At 42.5% G+C, this 15,418-nt stretch overlaps 1 protein-coding gene across 3 annotated transcripts in view; it reads left to right on the top strand.

Annotated features, from left to right (window-relative positions):
• Window positions 1-15,418, top strand: part of ADCY2 (adenylate cyclase 2) — a 1,055,565-nt gene that overhangs the window by 558,978 nt on the left and 481,169 nt on the right. For all 3 annotated transcript variants that reach the window (XM_033929720.1, XM_033929718.1, XM_033929719.1), the window contains 2 exons: window positions 4,952-5,049; window positions 12,157-12,241. In XM_033929720.1, the coding sequence (XP_033785611.1) occupies window positions 4,952-5,049; window positions 12,157-12,241 (183 nt within the window). The remainder of the gene's footprint in view (window positions 1-4,951; window positions 5,050-12,156; window positions 12,242-15,418) is intronic.

The following is a 15,418-nucleotide window of genomic DNA, read 5'->3' as shown; positions in this document are numbered from 1 at the left end:
TTTTCAAGAGTTCTACCCTTCGGCCTGGCCTCGTCTCCCAGGGTGTTCACCAAGTGCCAGGTTGTGGTAGTGGCAGCTCTACAGAATCATGGTCTTCAGGTATTTCCCTACCTTGACGACTGGCTCATCAAAGATTCAACATCTCAAGGGGTTATTATAGCGATCCAATGGACTACCTGGTTTCTACAAAGTTTGGGATTCGAAATCAACTTTCCCAACTCTCAGCTTCAACCCTCTCAGAATCTACAATTCATTGGAGCTGTTCTGGACACTGTCCAACTCAGCATTCCTTCCACAACAACGTCTGGAAGCTCTTCTTCAGCTCTGTCATACAGTGTCTTCCCGCTGTTCCATCTCAGCGAGACACATGATGGTACTTCTGGGTCACATGGCCTCCACAGTATACTTGACTCCTTTTGCCAGACTTCACCTCATAATTCCTCAGTGGACCCTGGCATCTCAATGGATGCAGGTTTGCGACCCTCTTTCTCAACACATAACAATCACTCCTTCATTGAAGCAGTCTCTCCATTGGTGGATTCTCTCTTCCAATCTCTCCAGATTGCTTTTTCACATGCCCCCTCATCAGAAGGTCCTCACGACAGACTCGTCAACCTACGCTTGGGGCGCTCATCTCGATGGTCTCTGTACTCAAGGCCTCTGTCGTCAGTGTCATATCAGTGTTCCAATCAGTTGGAACTCAGAGCGATCCTCAAAGCTCTCCATGCTTTTCAACATCTCCTTCACGACACAGTAATCCTCGTCCTCACGGACAACCAAGTCGCCATGTATTATGTCAACAAACAGGGAGGGACGGGGTCTGCCTCCTTTTGTCAAGAAGCTCTGGAAGTTTGGGACTGGGCAATCCGTCACAACACCTTCCTCAAAGCTGCCTACATTCAAGGGGCTCAGAATTCCTTGGCAGACAACTTGAGTCGTCTTCTGCAATCTCATGAATGGACTCTCCATTCCTCGTCTCTTCATCACATTTTCTCATAGTGGGGAACGCCTCATATAGACCTCTTTGCAGCTCCCCACAACTTCAGACTGCCTCAGTTCTGCTCCAGAATATACTCTCCTCACTGCTTTTCTCCTACAGTGGACGAATCTATTCCTCTACGCATTTCCTCCATTCCCTCTCATTCTCAAGACTCTAGACAAATTGAAAAACGATCATGCCACCATGATTCTCATTGCTCCTCGGTGGCCAAGACAACCATGGTACTCCGTTCTACTTCAACTCAGCAGCAGGGAGCCATACCTTCTACCAGTTTTTCCTTCTCTGCTTACACAGAGTTAAGGATCTCTGCTTCATCCCAACCTGCAGGATCTATACCTGACAGCCTGGTACCTTTCAACATAACTCCTCTTCAGTTTTCTCAATCTGTCAGAGATATTTTAGAAGCTTCTCGAAAGCTTACAACTAGACAATGCTATCACCAAAAATGGACTAGATTTTCTACATGGTGTTTCTCTCATCATAAGGAGCCTCAACATTCCTCCTTATCATCTGTTTTGGATTATCTTTTGCACCTATCCAATTCTGGACTCAAGTCTACATCCATTCGAGTCCATCTCAGTGCAATTGCAGCTTTTCATCAGCCTATTGAAGGGAAACCCCTCTGCTCATCCAGTAGTTTCCAGATTCGTGAAAGGACTTTTCAATGTCAAACCTCCTCTCAAACCGCCTCCTGTGGTTTGGGACCTCAACTCATAAAGCCTCCATTTGAACCAATTGATAAGGCTCATTTGAAGTATCTCACTTGGAAAGCAGTGTTTCTCATTGCTCTCACTTCTGCTCGACGAGTCAGTGAGCTACAAGCTTTGGTTACTGATCCACCATTCACTGTGTTCCATCATGACAAGGTGGTTCTTCGTACTCATCCGAAATTCCTACCTAAAGTGGTCTCAGAATTTCATCTCAACCAATCTATCGTACTTCCAGTGTTTTTTCCAAAGCCTCATTCTCACCCTGGAGAATCAGCTCTTCATACTCTGGACTGTAAACGTGCTTTGGTCTTCTACTTGGAACGCACAAAACCACACAGAACTGCTCCTCAACTTTTTGTCTCTTTTGATCCAAATAAGTTGGGACATCCAATTTCTAAATGCACCATCTCTAATTGGATGGCGGCTTGTATCTCTTTCTGCTATGCCCAGGCTGGATTACCACTTCACAGTAAAGTCACAGCCCATAAAGTCAGAGCAATGGCAGCTTCTGTAGCTTTCCTCAGATCGACACTGATTGAGGAGATTTGCAAGACTGCTACTTGGTCCTCAGTTCATACCTTCACTTCTCACTATTGTCTGGATACTTTCTCCAGACAGGATGGACAGTTTGGCCAAACAGTATTACAAAATTTATTCTCCTAAGTTGCCAACACTCCCACCATCCCATTCTGGTTAGCTTGGAGGTCACCCATATGTGAGAATACCTGCCCGCTTGTCCTGGGATAAAGCACAGTTACTTTCCATAATAGGTGTTATCCAGGGACAGCAGGCAGCTATTCTCACAACCCACCCATCTCCCCTGGTTGACTTCTCTGCTAGCTATCTGAACTGAGGAGATGCGCCCTGTGCACTGGGCGGGAAGGCACTCGCGCATGCGCGGTGCGGGCGACTCGAAACTTCTAGTTTCTTCAAGCAAGTCTGCTTGTGAGGTGTCCGTATCGAGGCTCCGTCGGATGACGTCACCCATATGTGAGAATAGTTGCCTGCTGTCCCTGGATAAAACCTGTTACTGAAGTAATTGTGCTTTACGGTAAGTAACTGTGCTTTTCATACCACATTCATATCATCTGAGTACAGGTCTTGCCTATCTTGGGGGAAGGGAAAGACTTCTTATAGTGGGACTTAGCAAATAAAATGTAATAATATGCTGTATCATTGATTCTACATTGCCTTGATGATGAAAGTGTCTGTTGGGCAGACTGGATGGACAATGCAGGTCTTTATCTGCCATCATTTACTATGTTGCTATGTATTATAAAGTTATCCCCCAAAATTAGAAACAGCCTTTTAGTGCATCAGTTACCATATTGAGAAGAATAAATTTAGTGGGGCTGATATTCTGCCAGCCAGAAACAGCAATTTTCAGCACTCCTGTAGCACCAGTGAGAAGCCAGAGAGATGGGGGAGGATGGAGTGATGTTAGGCTGGTCAGGCGGGAAGGGGAAGGAGGAGGGTAGAGGTGTCAGACTTGCAGGCAGGAAGCAACTTCAGGCGGCCCCTAACGTTGGCCATTTTGCTGGACTTGCTAAATGGTGGCGCATCTCATTCATTGAAAACTGTATAAACATTATAGCATCAGTATACTGGAAAAGCATTCAGATCATGACCCTAAGATAATTGTAGAAGAGGAAGAGGTTATGATCACCAGGGACATCACCATCCCAACAGATAAAAAGCTGGATGCAAGAAAACCAGACATAGTAATAAAAGAGAAAAACACTAGGACAGCATTAATCATAGAGGTGTCAGTCCCAAGTGATTACTCTATGAATTGTGTGAAGAGAGGGAAGGCTTATGATACAAAGAAATAGGACCACGGAGAGAGAAGGGTAGGAGGAGAAGATTTCCCCAGGCCCAGCCTCCAAGGGCAGGATCAGCGCCAACATAGAAAAGCCATCCTGGGCTCCACAGTTCTGCATCTCCCTCCCCTCATTCTCTTAATAAGTCTCTCTGAAGGGGGAGAGGGTCACTGACAGCAGCGCAGCGACTCTCACAAGCTGCCATTGGCTGACCTGGAAATCTCCCCTCTGCTGCTTCCTGCTCCCCTCTTATGTAACCTCCTGATGCAGCAGAGGGTAGATTTCTGGGTCAGTCGCAGATAGCTTGTGAGAGTGGCTGCAGCAGGTAGGTAGCAGGGGATGAGACTGGATCCTCAACATTGTTTGCCCTGGACCCGGTTTTGACTCTTGGTGGCCCTCCAAGAAATGCAGTCTGACCAAGAAAAATGTGCAACAAAGAGATAGAAATATTTCTCATATTTTTGGGTCAAGTAAAGTCACAAGCTAGATTAAAAAGAATTTCCAAATACATCTGGATAGGTCGACTATACATATTTCAGTCTTACGAACTTTGACACAAAGCAAATTCTATAGTAAGCATTAGCAGTAAATTTGAGAGACTGAGAATCATACTCCACATGCCCTGGCTTATAAGTGAAGCTCATTCCTATTATAGTTTGCATAAAACTAACCCATTTATAGAAACTGCTCCAGATATAATTATTATTTTTCAGGGATTGCCATTTTGCAAGTCTCTAAGCCCAACAGAGGCTATATGCTGCCATCAGCATCAACTTCTCACGTAGACAGCTGCAGGCAAGCTAGCAATTTCCTGCTGAAAAATAGAGATATTAATATTGTTCCTAAACTACTAGCTTGGAAACAAACAGGAGAAACTGCCTTCACACCAGTGAACAGCAAACAAAAGACCTTTCCTTGGTGAACTGACATGTCCTGCTGACTGCAGCTTGGATGAACAGCATATGCTGCTGCCTGTGGGCAGGACATGTCGATTCACCAAGGAAAGGTGTTTTATGAAATGTTTTGAAAATTTTGTAGATTTTATATGTTCTGATCACCACAAGACTCCTGAGGCAGGCCCCTGTGGGCCGAAACACGATCGTGTCGAGTCCATTACAATAAAAGAGACTTAGCACCAGTTGGTCACCTTTGTTGTTTTGTTTGCCCTAAGCTACTAGCAACAGGACATAGCTGCTTGCAGAAACATGCCACTTCTACTGGGCTCTAAGAATTGTAAAATAACAACTCTTGAATTGCAGTAGCAAAGCTTGAAAGGATTTGGCTTACAATGAGTTGATTATCTAATTCTCCATTTTGTAGCAATCTGTTGCACATGCACCAAATATAAATGATGTCATTAACTAACTTTTATGATATCCAGCTTCAAGGAGTGTTTTATTGGTTTCCATTTTATTTTCTAGTATAGGGCAACAACTCTGCCAGCATTCAAGTACTACATGACGTGTGCTTATCTCATATTCTTCTGCATTTTTATCGTGCAGATCCTGGTATTACCAAAGTAAGTATATATTGTATTTAAATATTCTAAGTACTACTGTCACTGTTCTATTGATATGAAGCTACTGCAAAAATATTTGAAAGTAATTAACCCTTTAATTGGCAGATGGTGAAAATGGCTGCTTTATGTAATTTGATGTTGAATGAGAGCAACAGTGCCATTTGGAGATGCAGATCTCCCATAAGAGACATAGAAACACATATTGCTTCTGAGCAACAATGACAAATAAAAGGTTAAGCTACTAATTTAACTATTCTATTGCAAAGACATATGATTCTGTATGAAAGCTGTTGTACTCCTATAATCACAAAATTTGCAGAAGAGTATCACTCAAATATCTCAACTCCTCCCCTTCACCAGTGGGGAATAACTCCCTCTACAGTTTTTCCTTCTGAAAACGAACTGAGAAAATGTTTTCTGATCTTCTCTGCTTTCCTTATATTATAATGTGCTCCGGCAGATACTCCAAATACTTCATAGTGCTCAAAAAAGACACAGAAGATTGGAGGCCTATCCTGGACCTAAAGTCCATAAATGAGGCACTGAGAGTTCCATACTTCAGTATGAAGACGGTCAATTCAGTCATCATGGCAGTGGCCCTGGAGAATTCCTAGCCTCCTTGTATTTAAAAGAGACATATCTTCACGTTCCCATTTTTCCGGACCACAGAAAATATCTGAGATTCCACATATTCCAGAGGCACTTCCAGTTTGTGGCACTGCCTTTCAGATTGACCATGGCTCTGTGCACCTTCACCAACGTGATGATGGTGATAGCAGCTCACCTTCACAGGATGGGCGTACAGGTGCATCTATACTTGGATGATTGGCTAAATCAGGGGTGTCCAATGTCGGTCCTCGAGGGCCGCAATCCAGTCGGGTTTTCAGGATTTCCCCAATGAATATGCATGAGATCTGTTAGCATACAATGAAAGCAGTGCATGCAAATAGACCTCGTGTATATTCATTGGGGAAATCCTGAAAATCCGACTGGACTGCGGCCCTCGAGGACCGACATTGGACACCCCTGGGCTAAATGGAACCCCCTCAAGACAGGAAGGTGAGCACGCAATTCATAAGGTGGTGGATCTCCTCCAGGGACTCGGTTGGATAGTCAACCTCAGGAAGAGTCAGCTACAGCTGACTCAGTGCTTGAAATATGTGGGAGTTCCCTTTGACACAGAGAAAGGCTGTGTCTTCCTTCCTGAGCCGCAAAAACAGAAGCTCAGGAAGCAGACCATAGAGACCTTGGCATTGCCAAGCCCCACAGCCTGGCATTATCTTTAGGTGCTGGGCCTTTCTGGAGGTTATTCCCTGGGTGAGAGAGCTTATATTTTCACTCCAGGATTCCTTCCTCTCCAGGTTGTCACCGCAAAGGCATTCTTTACAGATACAGCTCCCCTGGTCACGGTAGGTGAAACATAGCTTACGTTGGTGGTCCAGGGGGATGCCTTATCGAAGGACATGCCCCTCAGAATCACCTCATAAATGATACTCATGACCGACACCAGCCTGAGTGGCTGGGGTGCCCACTGCTGTGGTCGCCCTCTCCAGGGCAAGTGGACCTCATTGGAAAGCAAGTGGTCCATAAATTGTCTGGAGTTGAGAGCCATTCGTTTGGCACTGAAAGCATTGAAGACTTTCTCGACAGGCAAGGTGGTCAGAGTATTCTCCGACAATGCCACTGCAGTATCTTATGTGAACAGACAAGGAGATGCCAGAAGCGCCCGATTGCTCCTGGAGGCGCAGATGTTGTTCAAGTGAGTGGAAGCTCACTTATAGGTGCTCATGTGACAGGAGTTAAGAATGTCCAGGCTGACTTCTTAAACAGAGAGACTCTGGATCCAGGGGAGTGGTCCCTGTCCCAGAGAGCAACCAGTCTCATTGTACAATGCTGGGGAAGACTGGAAATATATTTAATGGCCTCAGCCAAGAATGCAAAAGCAGATTGATTTTGCATTCAGAAAGCTGAATCAGGAAGCACAGGGCTTCCCACCGTGGCCCATTGTAAGCCAGATCATCCACAGAGTCATGAACCACTAGGGTCTGGTGACCCCAAACTGGCCTCGCCAGCCTTGATACATGGATCTAGTGTGACTACAAAGAGACAGGTGTCTCAAGCTGCCAGTTCATCTGGGGCTCCTCAGTCAGAGCCCAGTAACTACTACTACTACATCACTTCTTCCCATGGAAAATTCAGAATGCTTTGGTCTTATGGCATATCTCTTGAGCGCACAGCCCTAACTTGTAAGAGTTATTCGGAAGTGCGCTAGATGTGTATTTAGATTTTAGCAATGCCTTTGACAGTGTTCCACACAGACATCTAATAAATAAACTGAGTGCCCTTGGGATGGGTCCCAAAGTGACAGGTTGAGTCAAGAACTTGTTGGGTGGAAGGCGACAGAGGGTAGTGATCAATGGTGATCGCTCTGAGGAAAGGGATGATACCAGTGGTGTGCCTCAAGGTTCTGTTCTTGGGCCTGTTCTTTTTAACATTTTTATAAATGATATTGCTGAAGGTTGTCAGGTAAGATTTGCCTCTTTACGGATGATACTAAAATCTGCAATAGAGTAGAAACCCAAGATGGTGTGAATAACATGAAGAAAGACTTGGCAAAACTTGAAGAACGGTCTGAAATTTGGCTAAGAAATTTAATGCTAAGAATTTAATGCTAAAACTTAATGCTAAGAAATGCAAGGTCATGCATTTGGGCTGCAAAAACACAAGGGAACGGTACAGTTTAGGGGGTGAAGAACTTATGTGCACGACAGAAGAGCAGGACTTTGGTGTGATTGTATGTGATGATCTTAAGGTGGCCAAACAGGTTGAAAAGGTGGCGGTGAAAGCTAGAAGGATGCTAGGATGCATAGGGAGAGGTATGGACAGTAGGAAAAACGAAGTATTGATGCCTCTGTATAAGACTTAGGTAAGTCCTCATTTAGAATATTGTGTACAATTCTGGAGGCTGCACCTTCAAAAAATGTAAAAAGGATGAAGTCGGTCCAGAAGAAAGCTACTAAAATAGTGCATGGTCTTTGTCATAAGGCATATGGGGACAGACTTAAAGATTTCAATCTGTACACTTTGGAGGAAAGGCGGGAGAGGGGAGATATGATAGAGACATTTAAATTCCCACATGATATACCTTATTTGCCGGCATATAAGATGCACATTTTTCCCCTCAAAATAAACTTAAAATAAGGGGTGCATCTTATATGTCGATAATCTAAATTATGAGCTCTGCACCTTGTCTGTCCTACTTCCTCTGCCGCTGGAATCCCTGGTAGTCCAGAGGTGCTGCAGGCAGGAGCAGTCAGTGGCTGCCGCGAGATCATGTTTCTTCAGCCGTTGAGCGGCACCAAGCAGGAGTACGCTTTGGCACTGAGCGCTCAGCGCTGAGCAGCTTTCTGACGCAATAGTATAGAAATACAATTTGCTGAGCGAAAATGTAATATGTACATTTTAGTAGGTAATGTCCGACAGGACCTGTTGGGGATAAATAGCAACGTAAAGTTACGATAAGATGAAGATAACAGATTATATTTATAGCAGTGCTATAAGTTCAGGTGGAATAGGGAGGGGGGGAGGGAGAGGGAGAGCGGGTCAATTGTTTAGGTATTTCTGGAACAGGTATGTTTTTAGGCGTTTCCTGAATGTAGTGGGTGAAAGCAGTTGGTCTATGTCTTTGCCCCATAGGACTGCTTGGTGAGAGAGAAGGTGTTCGTGGTGTTTTTTCATTTTGCAGCCTCTAACTGGAGGGGAAATGAGTTTTGGGTGTGTGTTTCTCTTGAGTTTGTTATTAGAAAATGCTAAAAGGTCTGTTATGTACTTGGGGGGTCAGGCCGTATAGTACTTTGAAGCAGAGGCAGGCAAATCTTCAGCCCGAAGATAAGTCTGACCGCAGCATTTTACATTATTTGGAGACGTCTCATATTCTTTTGTGAGATTGCTAGATAGGCGATGTTGCAGTAGTCAAGCTGACTCAGTATGAGGGATTGCACTAGGATTCTGAATGTTGACGTATCGAAGTATGATTTAATGGTTCTGAGTTTCCAGAGAGTAAGGAAACCTTTTCTGAATAGGGAATCCATTTGTTCCTTCATTGTTAGGCATTGGTCTAGAATAACACCTAGAATTTCCATTGTGGGCTGAATAGGGTAGTTGAGTTTATTGATGTATAGTGGGGTTTTATTGTCAAGCGGGTGAGGGGAGGCAATGAAAAATTTTGTTTTTTCTGGGTTGAGCTTGAGCTTGAAATCTGTCATCCATTGTTCCATCTCATTTATGGCATTGGATGCCTTGGAAATGGTTTCTGAGATGGAGTTGGCGAATAGGATGATGATCATAAAGTCATCTGCGTAGCTGAATAGTTTTATTCCTAGTTGGGTTAGTTTCACACCTAATGAGGACATGTAGATATTGAAAAGCAGTGGGGAAAGCGGTGACCCTTGTGGCACTCCGGATGAGTTGCTCCAGGTGTCAGAGTGTTCATTGTTAAAGCGTACCTGGTAAGAACGGGATGTGAGGAAGCCACGAAACCAGTTTAGTACCTCAGCTCTGATACCAATGGCGTCTAAGCATTGCATCATTTTCTCATGGTCTACCAAGTCGAATGCAGAGCTCATGTCGAATTGCATGATCAGGGTGTTGAGGCCCTTACTAAATAATAGGCGCAGATAGTCTAGGATGGCAGCGATTACTGTCTCCGTACTGAATAGGGTTCTAAAGCCGGATTGAGTTTCATGGAGGAGAGAGAATTGATTAAGGTAGTCCATTAGTTGGGTGTGTACTAGTCCTTCCATGATTTTTACAATGAATGGGATAGATGCTATTGGTCTGTAGTTTGTTATTAGCGCTGAGGATTCTTTTCTATTTTTTGGGATGGGGGTTATTATTATGTGGCCGTTGTTAGTGAGGAAAGTCCCATTTTTTAGGTTGTGGGTTAGGTAGTGTAATAGTGATATTTTGAATTCTGGTGGTGCCGCTTTCATAATCTCCGGAGGGCACGTATCTAGGATGCAGTGAGATTTAGAGTATTTGTTGTAGAGTTTGGTGTAGGTATTCCATTCTGGATCTAGAAAGGAACTCCAGATCATGTCTGTAGGTATTTCATTGTCATGTGAGTTAGTTATTTGGTAGTTGCTGGGGATAATTGTTACATCGTTATTGCTTATACAGTTATTTTTTAGGTTTTTAATTTTGGAATCAAAATATAGAGCTAGGTCCTTCGTGGTGGGTAACTTCGTGTTGTGCTCAGGTGTGGTGTAGCGGGTGGTGTCAAATAGGTTTGTAACTATGTTGAATAACTCTTTTGTATTGATTCCTTGTGAACCTTTGCATAAGTTAATTTTGGTGGAGTAGAACGCTTTGCGTTTGTCTTTTATCAGTTGTTTGTAGGTTTTTATGTAGGCTCTCCATTTTTTGCTGTCTGTCAGTTCTCCTATTTTATTCCAAATCCTTTCTAGTCGCCTAGCTGTTTCGTTTTTAATAGTTCGGTGTCAAACCATTTATTGTATTTGTTTGCATTGCTTTTGCTTTTATGTATGGGGGCGATTTTATCTAGGATGGAAGTACTGGTTGTATTCTAATGGTCCCAGAAGTCTATTCCTTCCTCTATTACTGTATGCGGTTTGTATTCTGACCAGTATTCTTCTGGATTAATATAACCTCTTGTTTGATGTTCTTTTTTTATCATCAGACGTGTTTTAGATTTTCGGTGTGACCAGATCAGCTTAAAATAATAGGTGAAGTGGTCGGACCAGATGTCGTGATGCCAGGTGCCTTCAGTCAGAGAGATGATTGGGTCAAGGTTTTCCTTTGTGGACATGGCAACTAGGTCTAAATGATGGCCTTTTTTGTGAGTTTGTGTTGGTATGGGGATGTTGTAGTTGAGTAGAGTTAGGAAGTTTTTAAGCTCTATTGCGTCTGTGTTGTTCTCTTCGTCTAGATGTAAATTTATGTCCCCTGTGATGATGTTGTAGTTGGGGCTGATAGAATTGTGCAGGACGAATTCGCAGAAGTCTTCTTTGGCTTTGGGACTGCTTTTAGAATAGTATGCTGGATAAGGATTCTTCTAGCTGGGTATTATTGATTTTACAGGCTACGATTTCTAGATTGTCGGTCATTTTAGAATCTAGAAGTTCGAACTCATATCCTTCTTTAAGGATTATGGCTAATCCTCCTCCTTTTTTTCCTGTGCAGTTTAACGTAAGGATTTTGAAATTGTTTGGTAGAAGATCAGATATAATAGGATCATCTTCTGATAGTAACCAGGTTTCAGTTAGAAAGAGGCAGGCTATTTGTTTGCTGGTGATCCAGTCATTTATGAGGAATGCCTTGTTTCTAACAGATCTGGTATTAAGATATGCACATGGGATGGAGGTGGTTGCAGCATTTACTGTTGAGTTAGTGGTTTTTATTTCCCTTATTCTTTTTTTAAGGGTATGGTGGTGTCTTTTTTTATATGAGATTACATTAATATGATTTGTAGTGTCTTCTTGCAGGTTGGTGATGTAGGGGAAGGATAGAACAGGGTGGTGGATGGATTGTAATTGAGGGTAGAGAGAGTGAACGTCTTTGATGTTACCGCTTATTAGGTAGATCAGTAGGATTAGTAGGAGATTCATGATTGGGAGGTAGATTGAGTAGTATAAGTAGTATATTTCAAAAATTTAATAAGATAAGATCTTTACAGAACTAATGTTTTCTAATTAATTATATTTTCTATGCCTCTTCATTTTCTCCCTGAACCATGAAACATAACCACATTATAAGTAGGATATATGGGTACTTATAAGAAGGGGCAGCAGCACACCTTTTTGGTTAAGATGGGTCTAACAAACCAATGTCCAGCTCAGCCCTAAAGCTGTCTAGTTGCTGATACTGTGTTGGGCAAAACATTGGATGGGTCAATGGGTCATGCACCCTGTGGCTCATTCCATTCTTCTGATCATAACTATAATATATATAATATGAAGTTAATTTTAAACAAATCATTACAAACATTGCTGATGTGCATTTTAGTACTAGTCTCTTTAAACTGGAGGAAATAAAGAACTATTAATTTCATGTTATACTATCAATCATTATTTTCTTAATATCTTCCAGAACATCTATTCTTGGAATCTCATTTGGAGCTGCATTTTTATTGCTTTCCTTCATCCTCTTCATCTGTTTTGGGGGTCAGCTTTTGGTAAGTAAAAGCAAATCCTATTTTATAATAAGGTAAGTCAGTCAGACCACTGACATATCCTAGGTACAGTATTTGCTGTACTGAAGAAACTAAAAATGCCCCTGAAATGGAAAATTCTGTTTCTTAGGTGGAATTATAATCCCGGCTGAGGCCAAAATTAAATTTAAGATTGAGAAGCCAATCTTTGCTTCCCCCTGCATCTTAATTACAATTAGAATCATTGCCAGAATGTTAGGATGAGTGGTTTGGTCTCTTTTGTTGCTTGAAAAGAATACAATTATTTTTATTCAGTCACTTCATTGTTGTCTCAAATGAATAATTACTTAAAGTGATTTATTCCCATATATTGCCGATCCTTTTTAATATTTATATCAATGACCTGGAGGAAGGAACAACCAGTGAGATCATCAGGTTTGCAGATGATACAAAACTATGCCGGGCAATCAGATCGCAGGAGGATAGAGAGGAACTCCAGAGCGACTTGTGTCGGTTAGAAACATGGGCGGAGAAATGGCAGATGAAGTTCAATGTGGAGAAATGCAAGGTAATGCATTTAGGCAATAAGAATAAGGAATACGAGTATACAATGTCAGGTGCAACTCTGGGGAAGAGTGAACAAGAAAAGGACCTGGGTGTACTGATAGATAGGACCCTGAAGCCGTCGGCACAATGCGCGGCAGCGGCAAAGAAGGCAAATAGAATGTTGGGCATGATAAAGAAAGGAATCTCGAGTAGATCGGAGAAAGTTATAATGCCGCTTTATAGGGCAATGGTCAGACCACACTTGGAATACTGCGTCCAACATTGGTCTCCCTACCTAAAGAAGGATATAAAACTGCTGGAGAGGGTGCAGAGACGAGCAACAAAACTGGTGAAGGGTATGGAGAAACTGGAATACGAGGATAGACTTATAACACTAGGATTGTTCTCCCTAGAGAAAAGGAGACTGCGTGGGGATATGATCGAGACCTTCAAAATACTGAAAGGAATCGACAAAATAGAGCAGAGAAGATTATTTACATTGTCCAATTTGACACGGACTAGAGGACATGAAATGAAGCTAAGGGGGGACAGGTTCAGGACTAATGTCAGGAAGTTCTGCTTCACTCAGAGAGTGGTTGACGCCTGGAATGCCCTCCCAGAGGAGATTATTGCGGAATCGACCGTCCTAGGCTTCAAGAGCAAACTAGATGCATATCTCCTTAAGAGAGGCATATAAAGATATGATGGACTATAAATTACGCCAGGGTACACCTGGCAGGGCCTCCGCGTGCGCGGATCGCCGGACTTGATGGACCAAAGGTCTGATCCGGAGATGGCAGTTCTTATGTTCTTAAGTGTTAAATGATAGTATTAAGTATACTTATTATTAAATGATAGTATTAAGTATACTTAGTCTGAAATAATTGTACTGTAATGTAAGTATAATTTGTACAAGTATACTTATTATTAAATTAAGTATATTATTAAATTAAGTATACTTATTATTAAATGATAGTATTAAGTATACTTAGTCTGAAATAATTGTACTGTAATGTAAGTATAATTTGTACAATTACAATGTATGTAAATTTGCTTATTGAGCTTGTACAGAAGTATGGCATTAGTATGGAATATTTTTGGAGACCAATTCTATATAGGTCATCTAAAAAAAATTGGTGCTGTCGAGTTCAGATTGCGGTGCTAAGCACAATTCTATAAATGTTAAGCACACTGTATAGAATAATATTTCGTGCAGCATAAGTGGCGTTAGGCATCCTAACTGTAGGAGTACATATTTATGCATTAACCCACCCCCCTTTTACAAAGCCACATTAGGCTTTTTTTTATCACCGGCCGCAGTGGTATTAGCTCCGACACTCATAGAATTCCTATGAGCATCAGAGCTAATACCACTGCGGCTGGCAATAAAAAAAGCCTAACGCAACTTCATAAAAGTGTTTGTGTGTCGGGGGTAAGTTAGGCACCTAGGTAAGCTAGACTTGAATGTTATTCAAAAAGACCATTCTGAAAACCCAGAACATATATATTCAATGTATTAAAAAAAGGAGGAAGGAAGACCAAATAGTAGCCAGCATTGTTGATAAGTGAGGTGAAGGAAGTTTTTAGAGTTAAAAGAAAATCCTTCAGAAAGTGGAAGAAGGATTAGACTGAAAATAATAGGGAAGAGCATAAAAATGGCAAGTCAAATACAAGGTGCTAATAAGGAAGGCAAAAGAGAGACCTTGAAAGAAGATTGCATTGGAGGCAAAAACATATAGGAGGGGCATAATCAGAAATGTGCCTAAGTCGGAGGTTGGACGTTTTGTGCAAGACGTCCACAAACCCAGCACGAAAAATGTCCATTTTCAAAGCTGCCAAATGTCTATCTTTTATTTTTGAAAATGAGCTAGATGTAAGTTTTGGTTCTTAGAACGTCTACTTTTTTGCCCATTTTCAAAAATAAAAACATCCATAAGCAAGTTTTATAGACATACCCACCAACTACTTTGTCTGATCGTGGCAGTAGGAATCCCCATCAGCTGAGCCTATTTTGCGGATTCCTGGCAGCTCAATAGATTCCCCCTGCCAGGATTAGCTGAGCCGTGGAGCCCTTCCCCCCTCCCCTGACATCCCCCACATCCTCTCAACATCCCAGACCTCCCCTAACATGGCCTGACATCTCCACATACACATCCTCCCCAACATTCCTGGACCCCCCTCCCACATCCCCAGAACGCCTTCCCCCCGTACCTTTGGAAGATCAAATGACAGGAGGGAAGCTCACTCCCTCCTGCATACAGGTCCCACATGCTGCAAATGATGGGGCTTCCCCCTCCCATTGCCTCTTGGGATGCAGTGGGAGGGGCCGAAGGGAAGAGAAGGCCACAGCAGAGAGATAAAATGAATTTTTTGCTTCAGTTTTCATAAGGAAGATATTGGGGGGGGGGGGGGGGGGGTAGATACCAGTGCCAGAAAAAGTATTCAATGCTGATGAATCAGAGAAACTGAAATAAATCTCTGTAATACTGGAAGGTGTAATGGACAGTTGAACAGTATCAAATCACCAGGACCTGATGATATATATCCCAGAGTACTAATAGAATTGAAAAATGAATTTGCTGAGCTATTGTTAGTAACTTATAATTTATCTTTAAAATCCAGCCTGGTACTGGAAGACTGGAAGGTGGCCAATGT

The sequence above is a fragment of the Geotrypetes seraphini genome, chromosome 2, assembly GCF_902459505.1.
Source record: "Geotrypetes seraphini chromosome 2, aGeoSer1.1, whole genome shotgun sequence".
NCBI classification, from domain to species: Eukaryota; Metazoa; Chordata; class Amphibia; order Gymnophiona; family Dermophiidae; genus Geotrypetes; species Geotrypetes seraphini.
This window is presented reverse-complemented; position numbering and strand designations above follow the sequence as displayed.